General features: G+C 38.2%; 1 protein-coding gene across 1 annotated transcript in view; it reads right to left on the reverse strand.

The window, feature by feature from the left end:
• LOC149790358 (uncharacterized) overlaps positions 1 to 27,095 on the reverse strand; it is an 82,310-nt gene that overhangs the window by 45,515 nt on the left and 9,700 nt on the right. The window contains exons 4-6 of the mRNA XM_089972403.1: positions 6,155 to 6,342; positions 2,216 to 2,704; positions 1,140 to 1,241 (exon numbers count right to left, since the gene is read on the reverse strand). Of these exons, the coding sequence (XP_089828529.1) occupies positions 1,140 to 1,241; positions 2,216 to 2,704; positions 6,155 to 6,342 (779 nt within the window). The remainder of the gene's footprint in view (positions 1 to 1,139; positions 1,242 to 2,215; positions 2,705 to 6,154; positions 6,343 to 27,095) is intronic.

A 27,095-nucleotide genomic window follows, 5' to 3' on the forward strand; every position in this document is an offset into this window, starting at 1 on the left:
TATCAAAACACTACCAATTACATATTAGAACAAAAATACCCATTACAATATTACCTATTATAACATTGCCTATTATAACATTACTGTTATAGCATTACTTTAACAATGTAACACATTAGCTATCAAAACACTACCTATTACATATTAGAACAAAAATACCCATTGCAATATTACCTATCATAACATTGCCTATTATGGCATTACTGTTATAGCATTACTTTAACAATGTAATACATTAGCTATCAAAACACTACCTATTACAGCATTACTTATTACAACAATACTATTACATTACCTATTACAACACTACCTATTACAATATTACCCATTAAAATATTACCTATTATAAAATTACTATTACATTACCTATTAAAAAATTACTATTACAAAATTACTATTACAACACTACCTATTACAATATTACCCATTAAAATATTACCTATTATAAAATTACTATTACATTACCTATTAAAAAATTACTATTACAAAATTACTATTACAACACTACCTATTACAATATTACCCATTAAAATATTACCTATTATAAAATTACTATTACATTACCTATTAAAAAATTACTATTACAAAATTACTATTACAACACTACCTATTACAATATTACCCATTAAAATATTACCTATTATAAAATTACTATTACATTACCTATTAAAAAATTACTATTACAACATTACCTTTTACAACACTACCTATTACAACATTACCTAATACAACAATAACTATTACAACATACATAATACCGCTCCGGTGGTCTAGTGGTTAGAGCATATGCCTCGGATGTGGGAGGTCGTGGGTTCGAACCCCGGCCGAGTCATACCAAAGACTAACAAAAATGGTACTAACAGCTGCCTCATTTGGCTCTCAGCATTAAGAGGTTAGTGTTATGACTGGTCAGTTAGGTGTCAGGATAATGTGACATGATTCCCCAGTGCTAGACATCACTATAAACTGTCACACTGCAGACATCATAGTGATATGACTGAAACATTGTTAAAGCTACATTAAAAATCCAAATCACACACAAACACACACACCTAATACATTACCTATTACAACATTACTATTACAAACCCTACCTATTACAAAATTACCAATTACAACATTGCCTATTCCAACATTACCTGAATTTCTTCCAATTTTTTCTGTGCCTGTTCCTTCATGGTTTGAACTTCTTTTAAATGCTCTGACAGATGTCTATTTTCAGCAAACAAGTTCTCCAATTCCTGAAAAAAAGATGTATTTAACCTCTCTGATCCATAAATCTCTGCATACCCCATATTATATCTGGCCCAAAGATAACCAAAGATTCTCACTCAAATTCAACTCAAAATTCTGATATTTAATCAGCTATTGGAGGCCATTATGCCATGCCTACAACCACTGTAAAATACATTAGGGTATTAATTGGCTATAACTAAATTTGGGAGATCATTTTATGAAGAATCTGCATTTTATGGACAGTCTATAACATATTTCAAACTTATATCTTATGTGGGCAAGCAAGAATTATATGGCAGCAAGGCTAAACAGTATAAGTGGGTAAGCAAGAAAATATTTTTTTTTATCCCAATTAAAATTCAGTTGCCCATACAAAGCACTTTAATATGAAACATTTAGATTTAACAAAGACTTCTATATTCTTTGTTATGACATCAACAATTTGTATAGTTTGCAATATTTATTCTTATATTGTGATACAAGTTGTAACATCATACAGCAGCTCACCAGACTTCATGAACTAAACACATGCATCCAGGTAACTCTGAGCTCAGCATAAAAGATTATTCAGACTGTTACAGACTTTTTTTCTCAATCCATTTTGCACATAAAAAGACTTTCATTAGTCAACAATATTTGTGTCTGGAAGGTGTTCAACATTTCTGTTTTGATAACAAGTAAACACTGTGTCTGGAAGGTGTTCAACATTTCTGTTTTGATAACAAGTAACTATGTGATATGTATTTATTCAACTTAAAGTTTGTGTCTTATACCAGTCTAAAATATGCTCATACAATTGTAATACATATATTAAAAAAAAACACCATGTACTAATTTCTCTGATTAAATTATTCTTTAAAAATAAAATCTGTATCAATCTACAGATGCATTCTTCTACAAGGCTTTAAATTAATTTTGACTATAACACTGTGTAATTTAATATTAAAAGTTTACCAACTTCAGATTTGATGTTACTAACCTTTTGAACACTGAGTTTCTCCTCTTCAGCATTTAATAACAAAGTCCTTTCATTATTGCTGTCTGAACCAATGACACATGCTGATGAATCTTCTGTTTCCATTGACCTTTGGCCCCTTTCACTTGACCTTTGACCAAATTCATGAGAAAGGTCATGAACTCTGATGTCCATGGCACCCTGCCCCCTGCCATCATATTGTTGCAAACTAGAACAATTAGATGCAGTAGAAGCCTCCTCAGCTGAAACATTAAAATTTTCAATTGCAGACAGTCCACCAAAAAACAAATTTTCATGGTCAAAATTTTGTTGCATAGAGTTCTCTGCTCTTTGCTGACCTGCTCCAATACCAGGGTCAAGGTCAAGTCCAGCAACTATAGGAATGGGGTCATCTTGCACATGTGGAACAAAACTGGCTCCTGATTGGCTACTTAATGCTGACCTAAAGCTGCCATCCAGAATGTCATTGGCAAAATTTGCATCTTGGTCCAACTGCAATGTAAGAAGTACCATCAAATAAATAAATCTTCTGTCGAAGCAAAAAGGGAACTTAAGGTCATAGGTTACAGAAAAAGTTCAATTAGTAACATTATAATCTATGTCTGAACACAGTTATAGATCATGGGTGCCAAATCTTAGTTTTATTGGACTTACCATAACCATGACCTCTGACCTTTAGACCCCATAAGCTATATATTTCTTTATTACATTAAGTGCAAGCCATCCACTAAGTTTGGTCAAAGATTTTATTCAAAAACTAAACCTGCTGTGTAGAAACCATTATGTTCTTATTAGACTTGTCGTGATAGTGACCTCTGACCTTCAGATCCCAGAAACTATGGGCTATTTATTACCTTAAACACTGGAATCCATAAATGTTTGGTGAAGGAACTTTCTCCAAAACAACTATTACTCTACAAAATCTATTTTTCTTGGAACCACAATATTGCTGTCCTTACATCTTTTTATGCAAAAATCGACAGACCTCTTCCATATCCATAGTGCCTGCCCTCCAAACATTTTGGTCAAGGTCTGGAACTAAAGTTACTGTGCAAAAAAACATTTGTCTTCTTTCCCATCAAATGTGTAAGTCATCAGCAAACTTGTATCAAGGCATATTGTTGAGAACTGACATTTATGTGCAGAAACTATCATTCTTATCTCAGTCACAATGATATAGACCTTTGAAATGTTTACCCCAAAACTGACAGGCTCCTTCCTCATGCCATGGTCAGGTCATCGACAAAGTCTGGTCCAAGTTTGCTACATAAAACTTAAAGCATTGTGAGGAAATCGTTTTTATTCCTTCAGTCATAGTGACTTTGACCATTTTACCTAAAAAATCAAGAGAATTCTTCCTTTACCCATCCTCAAAGTTTGGTCATGGTTTCTGATGTAGAACTAATATTGTGAAGAAAACATTTCTAGTATATGGTATATCCATATCAGTTCTATGGTGTATCCATACTAATTCTATATCTATACAGTCATACCAGTTCTATGGTATATGCATACTAGTTCTATATCAATACATCCATACCAGTTCTATGGTGTATCCTATACATCCATACCAGTTCTATGGTGTATCCATACTAATTCTATATCTATACATCCATACCAATTCTATGGTGTATCCATACTAATTCTATATCTATACATCCATACCAATTCTATGGTGTATCCATACTAGTTCTATATCTATATATATATACCAGTTCTATGGTGTATCCATACTAGTTCTATATCTATATAGCCATACCAGTTCTATGGTATATCCTTACTAGTTCTATATCTATACAGCCATACCAGTTCTATGGTGTATGCATACTACTTCTATATCAATACATCCATACCAGTTCTATGGTGTATCCATACTAGTTCTATACCTATACATCCATACCAGTTCTATGGTGTATCCATACTAATTCTTTTGTGTATCCATGCCAATTTTATGATATATCCATACTATTTCTATGGTATAAACATACCAGTTCTATGGTATATCCATACCATTTCAATGGTATATCCATACCAGTTCTATTGTATATCTATATATCCATACTAGTTTTTTTATGTATCCATATTAGTTCTGTGGTATATCCATAATAGTTCTATGGTGTATCCATACCAGTTCGATCATGTATCCATACTAGTTATATCATATATCCTTACTAGTTATCTTCTGTATCCATACTAGTTATATTCTGTATCCATACTAGTTATCTTCTGTATCCATACTAGTTATATTCTGTTATCATACTAGTTTTATCATATATCCATACTAGTACTATGATGTATCAATACTAGTTATATTCTGTATTCATACTAATTATATCATATATCCATACTAGTACTATGATGTATCAATACTAGTTATATTCTGTATCCATACTAATTATATCATATATCCATACTAGTACTATGATGTATCAATACTAGTTATATTCTGTATCCATACTAGTTATATCATATATCCATACTAGTACTATGATGTATCAATACTAGTTATATTCTGTATCCATACTAATTATATCATATATCCATACTAGTACTATGATGTATCAATACTAGTTATATTCTGTATCCATACTAATTATATCATATATCCATACTAGTACTATGATGTATCAATACTAGTTATATTCTGTGTCCATACTAGTTATATCATATATCCATACTAGTACTATGATGTATCAATACTAGTTGTATGCTGTCAATAAAATAAAAAAATGGAAAATTTCCTCACCAGGCAGGAAATAATAAAAAGTGCCACTGTATGACAAGCTAACATGACTCAAGAAATGACCGACTGACAATTCCTCTCTTCTCAAAGTTGCATAACTTAACCATAAACTGGCTATAAAATATGCTTAGTACTGGACTGCCCTTTCTCCATGAAACATGATTAGGGGTTGGAACTTCACACATCCAACTTGGAATGGCAAATGAAAATTTATGGAGTTCAAATCAATTTTCCAATCACTTATGCAATTAGATTAGTCCTGATTCATTGTTGACAAGTGTTTCTCTTTATACTAAAAGTATGTTATGTTCAGAACATTCCTGAATCTGTTACATGAAAATCCATATTATCTACCTGATGCTTGTTTTCCCTTTATTTTGATCAAGCTCACACAAGTGCTTTGCTCTTACTCTTCAATACAAATAAATGTATTTTCCATATATAATTAACTGTAAATGGCATTAGAAGGGTCACAAGATTTCATACAATTTAATTTAGGTCATTAATATTGTCAACGTTTAATTTCTGTAAACAGATGGTTTAGTAAGAGTCTTCTCACAGCAAATAAAAATAATCAGTAATTGCCTGACTGAGTGAGTTGCTTTCTCAAGGCAAGTAAAATCATTCAATACAGAGAAATCAACTCACCCAGTTGGTAACTTTTGCTTGCCCGGAGTACAAATATTCAGTACCTGCCTGACTGTGTGATTTGATTTCTCTACATTTTTCACAGCCTGATGATGATAAGAAGTAGGTCCATCGAAACAAAACAAGTCCATTAAGTCATCAAAGTAGCATAGATACTGCTTGTAAAATAATAACGTGTTCCAAAACTGTAATCATGTCAGTTTTTGTTTTTTGTTGGTTTTAATGACACTTTCAACACATTATAGGCCAAATCATGCAGAGGAAATTGGAGCTAAGTGCCTCTCCCAAGGACATCACAATGATGCAGCATACCTCAGCTGACCAGTGTGGATAATAAACCATGACCTTTGGATATTGAATCTACTGCTCTATTAATTTAACTACCACATCTCCCTTTCAACTGATGCCAGTAATGATGCCTGGATGACTGTATAATCTCTCCCTATTCTCTGGATAGCCCAGCTAAAAATTAGAGCCACTGGCATACAAATCCGATTTATGAAAAAACAAAAAACGAGCAACTCTTCTAATTCTATAAAACATATTTATACCTCTGCAGAATTGTGTAAATCTCTTTCCAAATCAAACTCATCTTCCAGGGTATCTCCATTGTCAGAGTTATGTCCACTTGCTCCCAGGCTAGCTGCTGCACTACTGGTGATGTCTACTGTATTTGGTGTATCCAGATGACGAGGGAAATGGTTTTGACTGCACAACAGATCTGGCTGGACAGGAACATCTAAAAGTAAAATGTCAATGAAGTCGAAATAGAAATACCTTGTCAGAAAAATGTAACTTCCCAAGGTTATAAAACTTTTGTGAAACTCTTGCTTTGCTAATAAATGTGGGATTACTTTTGATATACTGTAGCTATATATGTCAGCCAGTATAACTGGTGGATGAAGAATCCAAGAAAACAGAGGTAATGATTCTCACATACCCATACAGGCTGAGACAGAGACTCAACCCCATGCAAACAGAGGTGATCAATAAAGGTGAGAGTTTTAGATCACTCGGCCACTTGTGGAGCAGCAGGGGGGGCGAATCCTACAAAATACTTTTCCGAGACACCCCTTTCACTGAAACTTTTCCCGATAGAAGCGTTATTTCCATGAAATAACACTTTTATTCAGAAAACGAGACAAAAAAAAATGTCCTTGAAAATGCTTTGTATTTCCGCTGATATAACGCGAGTTACTTCAATAAATCCGACTCGTATCCGACATAATTTCCACGGTGAGGTATCATCGAAAAATCAGGTGTAGTTTGCGCCCCCCTGCTGCTCTACGAAGACGAAGATTTCCAAGGAAAAACATTTTTATGTTAGCGGAATTAAATCATTGACAAATAAATAATGGCAAATATTGGAGAAGCACATACGACTAGATTAGCTCGAGAACGTCTCGAAGCAATTCAGAAATTTCTTCCTGTCCGTGATAGTGTCAGACAAAAATTACAACTAAGACAGCAAGCACGGGAAGGCTTTGCAGAATCCGCGGAGGAATTATTTAAACCCGTGACCAAAGCTACTGAAACAATAAAAACTGCTATCATAGGAAAACCTGATCCTGATAAACCGCAACAAAGTCTTCTTCAAGCGATAGAAGAACTTAGGAAGGCTCAACCGAAACCGATCAAAGGATTTAATTATAAAACGGATTTCGTTGAAGGTTTTGTGGATGAAATTAAAAATCGTCCAGTCAGAAATAGAGATGAAATAATTGCTTTTGGTGCTGACGCTGCTAGGGCATATCACTCTCGAGAAAAATTTATAAAAGATCCTAATCAAAAGATATCTAAGCAACAATTTCTCGATGGAATTTATAAAATAAAACAGGGTATCGAACGGTTAGATACCAGTGATGTATTTTATCGAGAGTATATGTCAGGATCAGATCGATTTGATGTCCAAATGCGACAGACAAAGCGACATAAAAAACCAACTCGGAAAACAGCTAAACCGAAAGTCGTCACAGCGCCAACAGAACAAGAACCGGAAGTCGTCGCAACGCCAACAGAAACAGAAGAATTATATCGGCTTCCTCCTCCGTTGCAGCAGACCGAGAAAGAAACACCTCGGGGGTGGTTTACGAAAGCCGGTTTTAAAAAAATAAGAGGGAATCTTCCCATTTTTACTATAAAAAATTTTAATAACAGAGAAGATTTTTTACTAAAAAAACATGAACAAAAAATTAATACCTTCTGGGAATGGGCAAAGGCGGTATATTTTGGAATGCAAGATTTGCCCGTTGATGTAAACGATCCCGGATACATAAAATTTAATGCGGAAGTGAAAGAGATAGTAAATAAACAACGCCAACAACAACAACAACAACAACAACAACAACAACCACAACAACAACAACAACCACAGCCATCCTCGGAGGGGGATACCGAAGAGGAATTTTTTAGTGACCCTGGAGAGAAATCCGGGAGCGGTTTAGGATCCGGTTTTATTCCCTGCCCTGATAATATCGTCAATGACGTATCACGGTTGGAAGTTCTCATCGGAGGAAGACGTGCCGGAAACAACTCTCCGGAAATTATAAATGAAGCCGCAGATATCTGTCAGAGACTATTTCAGCGTGGCATTATGGATATCGGCGTTTACCGGGGACTCATTGATGAACTCGCGGATGGTTACTACAGCGACTAGTAAATTTAGTTAGAGAAACAATAATTAAATAAAATGATACTACACGATTCTTTTCGCAGACCAAGAAGTGTCAGAGTAGTAAACTCACGATTACCAGTATACGAGGTTGTTTACGGAGATGGAGTCGGTGATGTTGTTAGGGATTTAGTCACAAGAATCGCTCCGAAAGCTGGACCGTTAGCAAAACAATTCGCGATGAAAGCCGCTGATGTTGTCAAGGATAAAGCCATTGGCACTGTTGGTAGTCTTGCCGGGAAAGCATTTCAATCAATCAAGGATCGACTAGCACAGCTGATACGAAAAAAAAACCCAGTCGAGAGGTTGGTGCCAGTAAAACTACCATCCACTGAAGCTATGCCGGCAAATGTTAGTAGCGTAGTAAATAAGGCCGTAAATCAGAAATTAGCTGAGATCGCAACAACAGGAATTACCTCCAAAGCGTTGCAAGATAGTGTAACTGCTAATTTGATAGCTGGTAGTGGTTTCCGGCGACGATAACATTTTAATTAGACCATCACAAATAATAATAATGTTTGTGCGAAAATCCAATGACGCGTTTGATATGTCCAAACCAGTACTTAAAGATGATTCTGTACGTGATTTTCAATATTATTCTTATGAAGCACGTGATCCTAACCAACGCGGAAGAATTGAACTACAGGTCCAGGATACAAGTAGATACTTCTTGCCCGCTGAGGCCTTCATCGAAGTTGAAGGTAGGCTTTTAAAGAATGATAACACCGGCTACGGAATCGGCGACCGAGTTGGATTTGTTAACAACGGGATCATGGCGTTATTTAAATCCGCTATTTATATGATAGATGGAAAAGAAATTGAAACAATTCATGATAACGTCGACGTTGCCACAACAATTCTCGGGTTGGCGAGATACTCGGATGATTACACCAGATCAGCCGGACCATCAATGATGTTTGCAAAGGATATAACCGACAGCCCCGAGAACAGGAATGTAACAATGAATAATGCCGGTGACGCAGTTGCATCGATGAACGAAAATTTTAATTTGGGTTTTGCAACACGTAGATCGATGTTAAGTGGAGATGAAGAGTTCTCAGGTGTGATTCCATTGTCTCACATCTTTGGATTCTGCAGAGATGTCCACAAGGTCATATTCGGTGCCAAACACACAGTTGTACTTGTGCGAAAACCTGATGATAATGACGCTATCTGGCGAGATGCTGCTGTTGCCGCTGGTCAAATAATACTAACTAAACTGTGGTTGTGGATGCCAGTGTTGTCTCCGTCAATCACCGAAGAACAACGACTGTTGTCTTTTATGGACACTGGCGGTAAATCACTGCTATCCTGGAAAACAACAACCACGGACGTTATTCAGGGTGATCACGGCGGGTTGTTTACATGGCATATATCATCGCAACAAGGAGTATCAGCACCACGACATATTTTCATTGCATTTCAATACCGTGCTAGAACAGATAGCCAGGAAAGAAATCCAATGGTATTTGATACACTTGGAGTTTCTGAAGTTTCGTTGAGAATAAATGGGCATCAGGAGCCATCTGAGGATATATTAATAGATTTCGAACATCATCGTGTCGCACGCGCGTATCATCGTCTGATGTCATTTATGGGGCGCGACCTTAATGTAGACACTGGCCTGCAAATATCACAGCGAGACTTTATGAGTTTATATCCGATTTATTACTTTTCGCTGGAACATCTTGATCTGGTTAAACAATCTGTTGTCGACCTACATTTCCGAGCTCGTGTAGGTGTTCCCGCTGGTGGTTTTAGAGCTGTCGCTGTCATACTCTCCGATAAAGCCATGCTGCTTGAAGGTGTTGGCGGACTAATGAGAGTTATTGACGCTCCAGTAGAAAATATGTAACAATTAGATTAGTTTCTGAAATATAATGTCATACAGTCATGTTAATGTCACCTTGACTTCCGGTCAAACGAAGAAATTGCAATCAAAGAACGCAAGCACGTGCGGGACATCAATAACACTAAAACGAGATCAGATTACTGGTGGTCCAAACAAGCTGTCGTTGACTAATACTCAGCTTAACCATTTTAATAAGGCACTAACAGCAAAAACCGGTGTCCGACTTGATTTCTCTGCTGCAGCTATCAAGGACATGGTGGAATATTTCCTCTTCTCGCAGCAATACCGGCGTTGATTGCCGCGGCAGCACCAGCCGTAGCAAAGGCAGCAGCACTTGGTGCAGTTGGAACCGCAGCTGGAATGGCACTAAAGAAAGCAACCGGACACGGGTATAAGAAAAAAAAGGGGAGATCCGCTCGCGGATCAGGGCTAAGACTACCAGGAACTCCGGCATCATGGTATCCAAAAAAATTCTAACGCCGTTGAGCAATTTTGATTTACTCGATGCTGTTAAAAAATTGCGCATAAAACATTTCAGAGGAGTATTTATGCGAGATCAATTACCGCAACAACCGAATAATCCAGAAACTGGCATTATCAATCTCGACAACAAAGATGGTCCGGGAACTCACTGGGTTGCTTACGCGATCGATCCACGTGGAATTATCTATTTTGATTCGTACGGTTTAGCACCGCCAGTTGAGTTTCTCAAGTATGTCCGCGGAGTGCCTCGCACTCTCAACAGCAGATTTTATAATGTTCCAGTGTGGCAGTCGACGCTACCAACACAAACATTAATCGATCCGCCTATTTGTGGGAACGAGGTTTTAAATGTTCTTGATGCAATCTCAAGAAATCCAGCAACGTCTCCTCATAAAGTAGTGTATGAATATACCGCATCGAGAAACGCTAGCGTTTCCAATGCTAGGCATTTTTATGCTCGCATTTAAAAAACAGCAATAAGAATAATGGTGGATATTTACGGAAGACCTTTCACACGAAGAGGTAAACCAAGCACAGATGTTGATCTCTCAAAATATGCGACCCGAGATGAAGTCGATAATCTTTTGAATCTAGCCGGAGTTGACCCAGATGAAGTTGCTATTTTCCAAGACAGGCAAGGAAAACTAAGAACGAGCAACATTAAGTGGAATGATTTAATCCGCAGAGTTCTTGGAGCTACCAAGGATAACTTCGTTGCATTTAGTGATGGCGGCCGGATCAAGGACTCGAACATATCAATCGCAAGCATCAAAGACAGTATTGATAAAGGTGTTGACAAGTGCGTGAAAAAAGACGGTGACACGATGACAGGAGAACTCAGCATGAACGGCAACAAAATAACCGTTTTAAAAAATCCGGAAGGTCCCGAAGATGCAGCAAACAAACAGTATGTGGACACAGCCGACAGCGTCATAGATACCAAATTATCCACGTTACGAGCTGAGTATGATGTTCATGTGACCCAGTTTGGAAGACTTCGCAGAAACGTTCTTAACACCGTAGATGAGTTCTTCGGGAAACCTAATGCCGTCAGTATGAAACTCACCGAAATTAAGGAAACATTAGATAACGTAGTAAATGGAATTCCGCAAATAATGGAAAAATTTAATTTAATTAAAATTCCTGCCGGAGTAACCCCAAAAACCCTTGTGTGTACGATAAAATCAGGAAAGGAAACATGGTCACAAAAAATCAGGACTATTACACATACTGCAGATGTTACTGGAATATACAGACTGACAGTACTCTCTGCTGTAGAATTTAAGATATCTACCAGACATTATTTAACTAGCGAGGTTTCCCGAGTTGCGTCTGTGGTGATAAACAAAGGAACCGAAGAAACTTTTACGCTGGAAGCCAAAGCCGAAAAACCGGAAGGATTAGCCACAGTCAATTACTGGTATTATTTGGAATTTATCGCCGAAACACCTTAATTGATCACCGGGTAAAGTAATAATGGAAGCATCCGCGTATCGATACAATCAAGTCCGTGAGTGGCAATCTGAGTTAAAAACTGTCATCGACGCGACGTCCCAAAAAGTAAAAAAATACCGCAGACGCATAACAGTGTTAGACGTTATGGTTTATTCAGTATCTGCCGTTGTTGCATCCGCGGGAGTAATACTATCAGCGGTCACTCCGGTAACAGCAGTAGTCGCTGCCACGATCTCTGTTTGTGCGACCACAACCACGGCAGGAGTTTTCGGCATCATAGCAAAAAAAATATCCTCGTGTGCTAACACAAAATTACACGATTACACGACAAAATTAAATACAGCCACGACCGCATATCAGAAATTATCATCGCTGATATCATCATCGTTAGACGTGCAATCCAGCGACGCTGCGTTGATATCAGATTCTGAATTCAAACTAATGTCAGATGCGTACAATGACTATTTGAAAACTAAACAAATAAATAATGTCACTGATGGCAACGCCACAGGAACTGCTTCAGCAAATAGTCACAAACACAACACCGGTAAGGACCACAATGATCTCAGTGTCCTCGACGACACCAGAATTCAGCATTAATTTTCCAACTCCAATTCGTGTGAGTGAAATCGCATTAGCAAAGCTCAGTGCGTATCACAGCTGGCCCAATGTCAGGTCGGCATCATTTGGCGGTCAGCAGCCGAATAATTCGTTCGTGTTCGGGAAACCCAGCGCGGACCCACAACAACGTGAATTTGAATGGGATACAATTACACTCCCCACTGGGAGTTATCAGATCGAAGAAATCAATAATGAGATACAACGCCAAATAAAACGAATCACCGGCAAGGAAGCCAAAATATCTATAACAGCTCATGAACCAACGCTGTCTGCGGTCATTGAAATCTCAACACCGGGATACGCCGTGGATATTTATAAAAGCTCAATCAGGTCCGTATTAGGATGGCCACAAAAACGACCCGAACCTGAACCGGGCCCACCACCACCCCAAAAATCAGATTTCGAGACCGTTAAGCAAGACCCACACGACCTCGTCGGGGATTATTTATTATTTGCAGATAAATTAATATCCGGAGAAGCCTGGTTTTCAACATCACCTAGAATTCCCGTAGATAAAATAGAGGCAGCTTTCACGGGCGGGGAATACCGTCAATATCAGCCAGAAGATATAGAAGCTCATTTTTTTAATCCGATCAAACAAGCACATAAACAACAGCTAGAACTGTTGCGAGTATATTTTCAAGATTATATTTCTGATTTAACAAGTGGAACTGCAAGCAGTTCGGGAACTGGAAACGCTAGCGTTTCTACAAGCAGTTCTCGCGATAAAATTATCACAGCCATAGAAAAACTAAACAAACTCGCATCCGCGATGGAAATTATAAATCAAAAAATAATTCAGCATCTACTGAATCTCAAGGATGATTATGGAAACCGAAAAAGATCGGAGTTTGCAAACCGATTTGGTATTCCCGTGAAGGATATTCCAGATTTTAAACTTCCTGGATATAACGCGCACACGCTGAGAAAATCAGTCTCTGATCTCATCGCGGAATCTTTCGAAGATATTCTTGCCGCGTACACGCGAACAAGACCACAACCTGTTATTTTAAGACACGACAACAGTACAGCATCCGATGGCAGACACATCTCACCCGGGATCGTAAATATCACAGATGTTATTGCGGTCAATCTTGTATGTGACGTCATCGATGGCAGTTACAGCGCATCAGATACTACGACGGCACAACAGGGGTTTATCCTGTATACGTTCACACCAAAAGACCCCCCTGGTTTTCTGATTGTGCAAGAACCAATCAATCCGGTCTATCTGCGGTGTCATAACCGGTGGTTGTCAACGATAAATTTCAAACTCGTCGACCAACGGGGAAATTTGTTGGACCTGCGTGGCGAGACTGTCTCCGTGAACTTACTGGTGAAATCCTAGAAACGCTAACACTTCCGAAAACTCTTTGAGTTTCACAATTAAAAAAGAGCAGTTTCGTATATGGAAACTCAAAGAGTTCCAGAAACGCATAGCGTTTTCACACACGAATACATCCACGTGCGAGTTCATATTCATGATAAGCAAATTCTTCACACGGCAATAAAAACCGTATTTGCGGATCAACAGTCACACCAACGGTTTGCTATCGTCGTTGACAAGTATGGCGTTGATGATTTTCTGTTGACGCCGTCACAACAAGCACAGTTGGCGCGCGAAGATGTCATTGTCGTCTACGCTGATAAAAATCAGATTATGAACTATTCTCATTCTTGTATAGATGTTAAAACACTTAGGCGGATCCTAGATGGAAATGCATAGCATGGGAAACGCTAACACTTCCGAAAACTCTTTGAGTTTCTGACACTGAAAGTGTCTCACGCTAGCGTTTCTCAAGGCAAAAAAAAAATAATACAATTTTTTTTTACCGTGAAAATGTACAAAGCGTTTCCACGAAAAGGTTTCTACTTCACTTACACTTCGTGGAAACGCTATGCGTTTCCGGAGTCAGAAACACTAGGCATTTCCGTGTCAGAACTTGAAGAGTTTTCAGAACTCGAAGAGTTTTCGGAAGTGTTAGCGTTTTCTAGATTCTTTATATACCCTTTTAACAGTCTCACCCTGGTGTTAATTAATTTTCGAGTCTCATACTCGGATGACAATCCAAGACGAATCTTCTCAACTGCGTGGCACAGTGGAATAAATTCAGATACCTGATTGGACGTTATCGACGCAAGTGATTTGTAAACGTGATTCTGTATATTTTTAATGAACCTATAACACGCAGGGAGATTGTTCTTCCCCAACCGTGATAGCTCATTCAGGGATTCAAAATCTGACATAATTGTTTCAGTGTCTAGTAAAATATTAAAACCTCGCTGTTGTAATTCTTTAATTTCAACAAGTATGGTATTTATGTTTTCGTGATTCATATTATTATATATTTTCATATTTTTAAATGCATGAGAAGTCCCTTGGACTTCCAGAGAAATGCTTTACTGAGCTATGCTAGCACGAGAAACTCTTTGAGTTTCCAACGATAACAAAAACACACACATAGATACGCGGTTATCACTGGAAACACTTTGTGTTTCAACCGGGGTACTCTTCATGAGTCCTTTGTTAGGATTTTTTTTTCTTGGTCTTATATTATATCGTTGTTTGTGTCAATGATAGGAGTTATATAACAGAATGAAATCTTCTGTTTGAGCTTCTTGGAAAATGCTGTTTTGTGGATCCCATCTGCGACATGCTGTACAGAAGGTGGACAAATACCGAAATACCTACTGGCGGCGTTTATTGATTGAAATATTATTTCTTCACCTGTAATTGCGTTTATAGATTTAATAGCTCTTCTTGCAACTGTTTTACAACGCCCTGTGTTACCCAGTAGGCAGTTCTTGCTCTGAGTGACCACGCGAAGATTGTTTATAGAGTTATCAAGTATGTTACCGTTAATGTGATCAATGACAAACCCCTTAGGGATCACTCCAAAGAAACATTCATAGACGAAACGATGACATAAATACCTCCCTTTGGTAACAGTAAATCTTAAATAACCAGCATTATCAACTCCACCAACTGGTCGTCTTCGCGTGCAGTGTCGTACTATGCCATCTCGGTTTGCCTCATAATTTGGAATAGTTGGATGTGGAACAAATTCTTGATTCATTATACTATAAGCAAATCATTTGTCTAATTCATAATTTGTCTGAAAACTTATTTATGTAATCACGCTCCGAGAGAGTGTTCGAGGCTGGATATTTTTTATCATAATACCGTTTTAGTTCTCGATAGCGTTTTCCACCACACGCTGAACATAATTGCGTTTTTCCTCGTACTCCAATGCCGCATCTGATACACGGTATCGGTCCTAGACTCCCGCCGCGGACCTGTTGAGCATGTTGTCCACAGTATTCGCCTCTGCAACGTCTGTTACACGGCGCTGATGAATTTAGTTTGATCCACTTGCATGAGAAATGCTTTGCATTTCCAGAGAAACTCTTTGAGTTTCCGTTCATTATATATAATATTTTTGTCTATTTAAATACTTGTCTTAATTATAATAATGAGTTTTGAAAGACTATCCAGAATAAAACCCGCAGGTTCTCGATTCGATCTTGACCGGTTAACCGCTGATCCACGACGAAGAGAGTTAAAGGGGTTGCTTGGTGTTATCAAGAACGCCAAAGAAGAGTTTCGTCGTGATGGTGCCGCACATGTGTGGTCGACATATAAAATTATCCCCGACGCGAGCGTTATCATTGATGCTACCATGAACGATACAATCGCGCGTAACATAATTGGGTATCTCGACGATAGAAGATATTTCATACAGATAAAATTTATTATCAAAGTGGTCAACGAAAACGACGATGACACGTGGATTATCCGTGATAAAAATGATCCTATCCTTGACATTAAAAGGAAAACTATTTTGTTGAGCAATAATTCTAGACCAGGAATGTTGACGGGGGTTGATATACCGTATTACGCCAGATCGTATCCAGTAACTGCAGTCGTTTACGGAATATATCCGATAAAGAAACCAAGTGTAGATAAACTCACGCCAATGAAAACATCAGTAATGTTAAATTGTGTAGCTGAGCGAGTAATGGAACATTTTAAAAACGCAGCACGTGGAAATGGTCTAACTGAGATCAGAAAAAATAAAATAACAACATGGGCTAATCGAGTCAAAGATACAGGGGCCACAATTAAGGATGTTGCCGCGCTAGAAAAATTATTAAGATTTCCTATAACGGTATTATCGCTAACAGGCGAGGAATTGTATAAATCGAAATACAACCGTAGTGGAGCTTCAATAACAATTATTGATCATAACAGCCACGCCTGGACGGAATCAGTTAAAATATTTCCACGCGATCGTGTTATAAGGTATTATTCCGCGGGTATGTTTGATTGTATTTATCAAATGAGTAAAACCGATCCGGTATCGGTATGGTTGTTTAGAAGTTCTGAAGTTGGTGATTATGACCAGTTCGTGACCCCGAACGGAGAAATATATAGAACTGCGGAGTTACAAAATGAAATGAAAGCGCTCACAGAAAAATATTCAACTGAGCAAGTTGATCAATTACTAACTAATTGTTTTACTGTTCCAAGTGTTGCCGCACATATAGCACGACAAAAAAATAATTGGAAACCAACCATGAAGAGTTTTCTCGAGAATGTTCAGCAGAGTTGCATCGAATACGGACACGGCGGTTTATGGAATAGTGTATTTGTTAGTGATAATATGGTATCGGTGGATATGATTGCGTGCTATCCAGGAAGTTTTCTTGGCTATGGCGAATGCGCTGAATACTTTAAACGATTTGGACATCCCACAAATTTAATGACAAGAGTAGCTATTAACGGACCTTTACCTGATTTTGACCTGACTGGATTTGCTCGCGTGGAATCGTTCGAATTTGCAACACGGTTACATCCTATTAATTATGCTTGGTTTGGCAGACATTTCCACGAAAGGAAGTGGGTGCCGTTTCCGTTGTTGCGGTTTATGGTTGACAAAACAATACTAACATCTGTTGTTGTCAGTGAGGGGATTATTTGTTACTCAAAACAAACCTCAGTTTGGTTACCAACTCCAACTGATACTGCGTGTTATTCTGACTTAAAATTAAATTATCCTACAGCGTCTGAAGAAGAATTACGCACACTGGCGTATAAACATGATGAGCGCAACTGTAAAGATCTCGGCCGAAGATTGATAGGTAAATTTACTCAAGGTGGAGCATATGATCATAAACGACATCACAGTCGATTAATTATGGATGAAGAAGAATTAAATTTCATTATCGCTGATACTACTGCGAAAGATACATTTTGTAGCCGCGAGGATATAATAATATCATTGCCGGGGATGCCTGGAAAACGATTAGGAACAGTTGTTAGTTATATCGACGGTGATTCAGCTCAGTACACTCATTTGAGATCCTCTATGCTGGCTTATGTTTCTATAAATTTATTGTCGATGGTGAATAGAGTTCCCTTCGCGGTAAGGGTTGCAACAGATTCGTTTTATATTAACGAAGACGATTTAACAGCGTTAGATTTACCAACATCGGATGATCAATGGGGAACATGGCGAGTAAAAAAGGAAGAGTTGCACGCGTACTGTGAATCAGCTGATGTTGAAATTAAAGATGAATATCGTAAATCAACAACCTTGTCGTGGACAACTTTGTCGTTGCCTTCTGTGTACGATCCAATTGCTAGACACAGAACAGTTTATTTGAACGGACCTGGAGGCTGTGGTAAGACAACTCGTGCAATCGAACTATTCCGCGGTTCTGATTTGGTCGTGCTAACACCAACACACAGACTTGCCAGAGAAATGATACAACGCGGAGTAAAGGCCTGCACCTATCACGGCTTTTTCAAATACAGCGGCGGTACATGGACTCCTACACGAATGGGAACGAAGTATATCCCGGAAAAAATCATCTGGGATGAAATAGACACTGTGCCGCTGGATACATTACAACGGTTCCTGACGTGGTTGTTAACGAAAAATACCGCAGTTGTGATGTGCGGCGATCATGGTCAACCACCACCATTTGTCGGCGAATCTCCCCACGAATGGTTGAGAGGGTTTGTTGATTATTACGAGGAAATGCGTGATGACATCAGAGCGCTTGATGACACATTAAAGGAGTTTAAAAAACTAATTAGGCTACAAACCAATAAAGTCCAATGTGAAATAATGCGTGAAATAATTCCAGAGACTTCATTTGATAACTTTTTAACGGCGTGGAAACCAGATGATTTAATTGTTGCAAGTAGAAAATCAGTCAGAGATACACTTCAGCGGCGACTATTTCAGTTACAGCGGCAAAAATTTCCAACGTTGGAAGTGCCGTTATGTTATAGACCAGATGATACACGATTGCAGAATATTGATGTTGATATTCCCGGAAAACCAGAGAAACAAAATTTAGTATTGAATGATATAGTAACAGTTAACGTCGATGCGGTCGAAGATGCATTAGCAATAAATAAATCACCGTGGACACTAGGATATGCTATGACGATTCATTCAGCACAAGGATTAACTATTTCTGATACAACTGTTTGGATCGTTGATGACCGCATCGAATGGTCAAATTTAGTTTATTTAGCCGTGTCCAGAGTAAGAAAGATGGCTCAGTTACGAAGAATTGTATTAGATACGTCAACGAAGTCAGCCGTTGTTGAGTTAACGCAAAAAGATCAAATAAGAAAAAAATTAGACAGTTACCGACAAAGCGACAAGAAAAATAATAGAGAGTTTAACCTGGATATCAACGCTGTGTTGTCGTTACGTGAGCGTCAGAATAATCACTGTGCGAGTTGTAATTGTTTATTGCTGTGGCAGTATCCGAAAAACGACCCAAGACAATTTACCGTGGATAGAATAGACAGCAATCTCGGTCATACGCGTGAAAATGTAATGCTGACCTGTCTTGAGTGTAATCGACGCAGAGGTGTTGCTGCAGTTATTTAAGTGATCGAGGTGGTAATTGTGTATCCGTGGGAATCACCTGAAGTTGCTCGCGTGTGAATCCACGCTGAGGAGCAGTCGAATCTAATCTGTAGATTGCGTTTCTCCCAGTTGATCTGGTTATGCTGGATATCTTGTGTGTGGTAACACTCCATGTGGGATCGGTTGCTCTTTTTTTTCCTCCTTCTAGTTCGCCTGGTTCGTATAAATACCTAACGGTGACATTACCCAGCAGTGGGGACGCTAGCGTCGTTGGCTGCGTTGAAACGCGTTCACTGACGCGGGGTATATATTTTTTTGTGATTGCATTTACAGGTCTCATGTTTGTTGTTCTGGTAATTTCATTATTCAGCGCGGCTATCACGTTTGGCAGTCTTGCAACCCATTCACGAGATCTCGTATCGTAAATGAATTCCCTCGCGTACTGGTATCCGAATAATCTCTCAGCGAGTGTTCTATTAAATCGCTCAACAATTGCCTGATCCCGATGAATTTCAGTATGTCCTCGTCGTATGGTAACGTTATGCTGCTTTGTCAGTGATGACACCGCGCCCTGAAATTCCTTGCCAGGATCAACTTGTAATAATCGGGGCCAGCTTAGAGGTCCTCGCTGATAAATTCGTTTAAACGCAGAGGCAACTTCAGCGGCTGTTTTAGTCGCTAACGGTTCTGCTTCTTTGTATCTACTAGCAACATCAACTACTGTTAGCGCGTATTTGTATGTTTTTCTACGGACAGTATCATGAGGCAGGAATAGTATGTCAGCCTGATGAACTTCATTGGGGGTACTAACATCAAAATGTGCAAAGTTGATTTGTCGAGGTGGTGGTAAGTAGATTTGCCATATTGCTTGTTTTGACAGCCATTTTTTGGCAACCTTGCGTGTTACTGATGCCGCGTTGGCGAGTTTATTAATTGCTGAGTTACCTCTCCAGTATCCGATTGGGGAATAATAAATCGCTTCCATTGTTATTAATTATCCAGCGCCTAATGCTAATTTAGATTTCATCGCTGATCTTACTAACCAATTAGCGAGTGACTCCTTAAATGATTTATTTTTTATGGAGCTTAGTGCATGAATTAATTTCACATCCGCGATATGCCTGTCTTGTAGATCTTTACTTCGATAAGCAACATCATGTATGTGACACGCTGCGTCGATAGCGTTTATCGGATACTCTCCCGGTTTTGGTTTAGATTGTTCATCAAGTCTGATATCTAGTCGTGTCCCTGGACCGCAGTAATTGTATCCTGGGAGATGCTTTTCTCCGGGATATTTAGCCCAAGGGGTACCTGGAAGTCGTCCGAGGGTTGCTGCGATGTCACCTCCGCTGACTTTGTCAGGCTTTTTTTTTGAAATCTAAATTTTTTTGTGCCACATTGCACACACTTACCAGAAAGTGCTTGTCTGTTATTTTTTGTTGTAATGGTTGTTATGTCGTTTGTAGGGGTTCGTGCCTTACACTTCACACAATATAGATCCATAATTATTATTCTTTATATACAAATGGAAATTACAGATTTTTCTGCGACGCGAAGAAAGGAGCCAGTTAAGCATAATTCAGTGCTACCAAACTCTATCCGCGCGATTATAATTGGGCCATCCGGTTCAGGTAAAACGCAACTGCTACTGAACATGATAATGAAGTGGATGAAATGGGACAAACTATACTTGATAGCTCCGTCTGTGGATGATCAACGTTGTTATGATGTTATAAAAGATTTTAATGAGAGTGCAAAAGCGCTGAGTGAAGACGGCGAGGATGTTGTTGAATTTATAACTGATATTGAAGAAGCTCCGTCCGTGGAAGACCTCGACGGGGAAATAAATAACCTAGTAGTGTATGATGATGTGATGCTGGACAAGCAAAAAAATCCTGCAAGAATATTTTCACGGGGTCGTCATAAAAACACCGATGTCATTTATGTTACTCAACGTTATACACAAATACCAAAAGTAATCAGGGATAACTGTAATCTTCTTGCGGTGTTTAATGGAGTTGATGTTCACACGCTGAGAAATATTCATCAAACCTGGTGTAGCGGCGATATGGATATTAATAAGTTTAAGAATTTCTTTAGTCGCGCTCAAAGAACCCCGCATGGATTTGTGACAATAAATTTACACGATCCCAGAACAAGATACCGTATCGGACTTGATACACTGTATGGTTAACATAAAAATGTTTCCTTGGAAATCTTCGTCTTCGTAGAGCAGCAGGGGGGCGCAAACTACACCTGATTTTTCGATGATACCTCACCGTGGAAATTATGTCGGATACGAGTCGGATTTATTGAAGTAACTCGCGTTATATCAGCGGAAATACAAAGCATTTTCAAGGACATTTTTTTTTGTCTCGTTTTCTGAATAAAAGTGTTATTTCATGGAAATAACGCTTCTATCGGGAAAAGTTTCAGTGAAAGGGGTGTCTCGGAAAAGTATTTTGTAGGATTCGCCCCCCCTGCTGCTTGTGGTACCATTATAATTTGTATTATTACTTAAATGTCAAACAGCAGATTAGAATAATTAAATATTGGAAAAGATTTAAATTTTCATGGTACTAGGTGGCATTACTAAGCACCAAATGAAAACAGTATGTCCATGCATAATTTTACTTCATGGGAAAGAGGAATTAAGCAGTCCCTTCAAGGGACTGATGCCATGGGAATGGGGAATTAAACAATCCCTTCAAGGGACTGATGCCTTTTTAGCCAAAAATAATTTCCAAGAATTCAAGATAAGACTATGTCTACTTTTGACTGTTGAGTGTTGAAACAATATTTGATATTCTTGAGCAAAAACAAGATTTTTAAAATCAGTAGCTATGAATGTCAGACTGGCATCATTTTCATTTAGTAACAAAATGACATCATTTAGGACCAACAAGTCAGCATACATGTCTTAAGTCTTCCAGTGGAAACCACATGTTTAAATGATTTTCCATATTTTCAGTGGACATATTGGATATGAAATTACATGTAGCGCAATTTCCATTTATGACCAACTAGACATCATAAAAAGTCTTTCAGTGAAAATCCCATGCTTACATAACCATTTATTCAGGAGTAGTGGCCATAATGGAGGTCTAAAAATCATAATTGTCCTTTAGGACCAACCAGACATCATAAGAAGTTATCTAATAAAACCCCATGTTGATATGACCATATATTCAGGAGGACCAGTGATAAGGTTTTCAATACCACTGTGGTAGCCATACTAAATGTGGTTTTACCACTGTGGTAGCCATACTAAATGTGCAAGCTACACCCTTTTCATTGACAACAAAAAAACCAGGATAAGAAGTCTTTTGGTGAACACACCATGGCAATATTACTTTTCATTCAGGAGAAGTAGCATTTAACAAGATTTTCAAGATGGCTGTTACTGTGACCACAATAGATCAGCACCAGTTTCACTGTGGACCAAATTATAACATCATAAGTCATCTACTTAAAACCCCATGCTGACATAACCATTTCAGGAGAAGCAATAACAAGAATTAAAAGATTCTGAACTTTAGGGTTGCAATAAACTCAATGAGCTTGCCTAATTCTGTGAACAGTCGCAATTTCCCATTGACTTTTGGGAACAAAAAAGTCTGGAATAAAAACCTGCACTGTTCACTTTCCTTCTGTAACATGTATGCCTTTATGGGATTGCTTAGGAAGGGGTCTAATGAAATGGAAAGGTTTGCTGAAAGTTGAGGGGCCAGGACAAGCCCCTCCAAAATAATATGAATCACTCAATCATTTCATGTAAATAGGATGATCCAAGTCTGTCAGAACCGTTGTCTGGTTCCAGTAAGAGGTCACTAGTGGCTGGTAGAGATACCAAGTTATTGTTGGTTGGCAGGAGGGTTGGGAGAGGAAAAACTTTGCTTTCTCTCCCCCTCCCATCCTGAATGCATACCTTAAGGGCATGTGGATGCCTATAATTCACTGGCCAAAAGAGCGTTGTCAATGTTACTGAGTAGTATTCTTAAAGTCTATCAATGATCATCACTTTTCTAGTATATCCCCTGATGATGTTGAGTGATAGGGTCTTGCAAGGAGAGCAGAAGTGGCTATTCATGTGATGCCTGCTTTTTCAGCTCATTAATTCAACCCCAGCCCAAAAAAAATGTAAGAACCAAATGGGAGAGAGTATAAGGGGCTGTATGGCATAGTTTAAGAGACGAAGATCACAAAAGAACATCTATCAAACCAAGGATGAAAGAAGCTGTTAAGGTATTAACCATTCTGTGGTGAGCTACTCTTGATGACTATCTTAACAATCTGACATACTGATTCCCAGGCATGGTTCCTCCCTGCCTTCTCAGCTAGGTGAAAGATTGCAAGAAATGTCACATTGGGTGGAAGTCAACACAATGATCCTGACCAACTTAACACCTGTCTGTTCACCTTATAACAATGGGGTGGGGCAGATTGGCTAAAGGCAATAGTGTCATTATCTAGACTGGGCAAATCCAAGTTTTAAGAATCAGCATCAGAATCTAGACTAAGGAAATTAAAGTTTTAAACATTGGTGTTGTTTTCTACACTAGGCAAATCCAAGTTGTAAGCATTGGTATCATTATCTAGACTAGGTAAATTCAAGTTTTAAGCATCATGTGTCGTTAAACAGACTAAGCAAATTCTAGTTTTAAAACTTAGTGTCGGAAAATATCAGTAGGGTGAGAAAGTTGCAAGCAACTGACTTGAATTACTGGGGTTTATATCCAACAGAAGCCTGGTACTTTAAGAAATCTTTGCCAACTGTGTTGAAGTTCTAAAGCACAGTTGATCTTCATCAAGATCTGCTTGTAAAGGGCACTGACTGCTTGAGGAGAAAGGTAATCAGATGGAGGCAAATTCTTTTGATATCTTCAACTGCCACCTTAACACATGTTAAAACATGGTCCTTTCCATTGTCAGATCGGAAAGTTCAGGTAAGTCTGTGTCATCCCCCTCATCAACAGGACATTTGTCCTCCTCCTGTACTCTGCATCAAGGACAAATCATTCTATATGGTCATGATATTTTCTCACCACCATGCATAAGATTGGCCCTAACTGCCAGATATTCTATTATAACTGGCAATATCATATCCAACACAGAGCACAATCCAGCCGTGTGTATGCTGGCCTACGGCTAGAATGGCCAGTGGGCACCACCTGTGATGTCATGGATCTGGCTGATTGGCCTTCGAGGGTGGCCTGTGGGACAAAGCCTACTGTTGCAAACAGAACTGAAGAGTGACATGTGGTTCACCAGTCCTAAAAGATTGAGTTATACCTGCCCAAACCATACACTGACTGGTTGGACGCTGGAATTGTTGGTTAGAAGCTGAGATGGCATATGGCACATGTGTAATTTGAAGGTGCGGCTATCTGGCAAAATCAGATTCTAATCACACATTTTATGACACTAAGAACATGCCTGTGTGGGGTGGGCAGTTTTTCCCAGTGGGCAGCCAATCTGGGATAAAAACAGCCCCAGTTTTCTAGAAATTGCTTGTCAACAACCTTTAAGATATGACCTCTTTTATATGTACATCATCCTTAATTCCAGTACAGCCTATGTGAAATCGATACAGCATCGATGTGATCTGAAATAATTATTGAATACGTGCCATTCTGGGAATCTCTGTCAGAGGAATGGATGTCATCTCCACATGCCCCATAAAATTTGCCAACGATTCCTAATTCCAATGAATACTTAACACTTCATGTTTGGACAATTTCAAATGTGCTCTTTCTCTCAGCCCTTCTAATGCCTTCTTAAGTTATTGGACCATACATCTGGGTGTAATGATCTACATTTGGTGTAAGCAAGGTGCATCTCGTAATTATTGTCAGAGATATTATAGTGCTTATATTTCTTCTACTTGCTTGACATCTCTGAAATGGTAGGGAAAAAACAAGCGCACGCAACAAACATACAATGTATTCAGTTGGGTGAATACGTGTGACCAGAAGGTACATTACCAAACAATATCACATGGACAATAACAACTGACAATAAACATGAATCAGTATAAATAAATTCACCAGAAAAGATACAAAAGTATACATTACACATATCAAACTTCTGAGTTATTGTACCACTGTAAAAAATATGATGTATGGTCTAAAATTATGATAAATTGTGATGGATTCTTGGAGGCACAGTTAACAGTTTGAGCAAAAAGCTTAAACTGGTAAACATCTAGTACATGGGTGGTCACCTAGTAGTGGAAAGGGGAGTTAATCTGTAAGAATTACTCCTCTCTGCTTCTATGCCATACAGATGGAAAGATGTTTTTCATCTTTCAAGTAGGGCTGAATTCTGATGTAGCAGTGGTTATTTCCTAATGTTAATGTGAGTAGGTAATGTAGTAGACAGAGAACCAAAAGTCAGGAGGACTGACACTAGGGGTGGGTTACTTGGAAATCTTCGCATTTGTCAAAAATCATTAGGTAAGAAATAGACCATTAAAGTAAGCAATACCATTTGTAGATCCTGACATGTAAAAATTAATAAACTATTCAGTTTTTTAGGAAGACCAATCTGTCTACCACAATGTTCTCAAAACTCAAGGACAAAATAACCAGAGTAAACAAATAAACTTAATTTTCTTCCTGGTCAAAAATTGCAGTATAATTTGTGTTACTGATAATGACTTAACTGAAGTAGGTCCCAAATTCCACGTTGTGTATAAAAACACACATAACTCTTAAAGAAATCATATCTCATGATGCAGAAATCATGAAACACAGATATAGTCTCTTTCATCCGGATGGTCATTTAGTTTTAGTACTGGCACTACATTTTAGGAAACAAAAATAATGTTTATGTTTTTTGTCTGTGTCTTCATTATGCTGAAATTTTTTGAAAGCTACATTAAAAATCGAAAAATCACACACACACACACACACACACTATGCTGGCACTTAGACTTATTTTAGTATTTACACATTTGAAACAGCTGATGCAAGCATTGTCATTTGGTGATGAAAACCATGGGGAAGAAATAAACTTAATTTTATAAACCTGTGAAAAAATGTTTCTTACTAAAAGCATAATGATATTCAGACTTCACTAACACATTTATTTGAATCAGTTTTATATTCATTTCTAATTACATAAATTTGGACAGAATTTCCTCAACAGCTGTTACATAAAAATTGCTCTATGGCAACCTCTTGCCTGTATTCATCAAATAAATGCAAAATCTTTTGAATCGCTCTATGATAAAATCTCAAATGCATATACCCTTATTTCACAGAAGATACAAGCTGATTATTGTTGACTTTGTCTGTTCCATTTACAACAAACCATGTAGACCTTGATAAACCAACAAATTATTAGGGATGTAATGATGTTGCAATATGTATCAGAAATATTCATATTTATATACAATATAACATATCACCACCAATGTACCATATGAAAAATAATACTCCCTCAGAACTTTAAACAAATATTAATTTTACAAATTTATTGGCGCTTTGAAATTCATTGACTGGTGTAACTACAAA

Source organism: Sinohyriopsis cumingii, chromosome 10, assembly GCF_028554795.1.
Source record: "Sinohyriopsis cumingii isolate HCF-2022 chromosome 10, ASM2855479v2, whole genome shotgun sequence".
NCBI lineage: Eukaryota > Metazoa > Mollusca > Bivalvia > Unionida > Unionidae > Sinohyriopsis > Sinohyriopsis cumingii.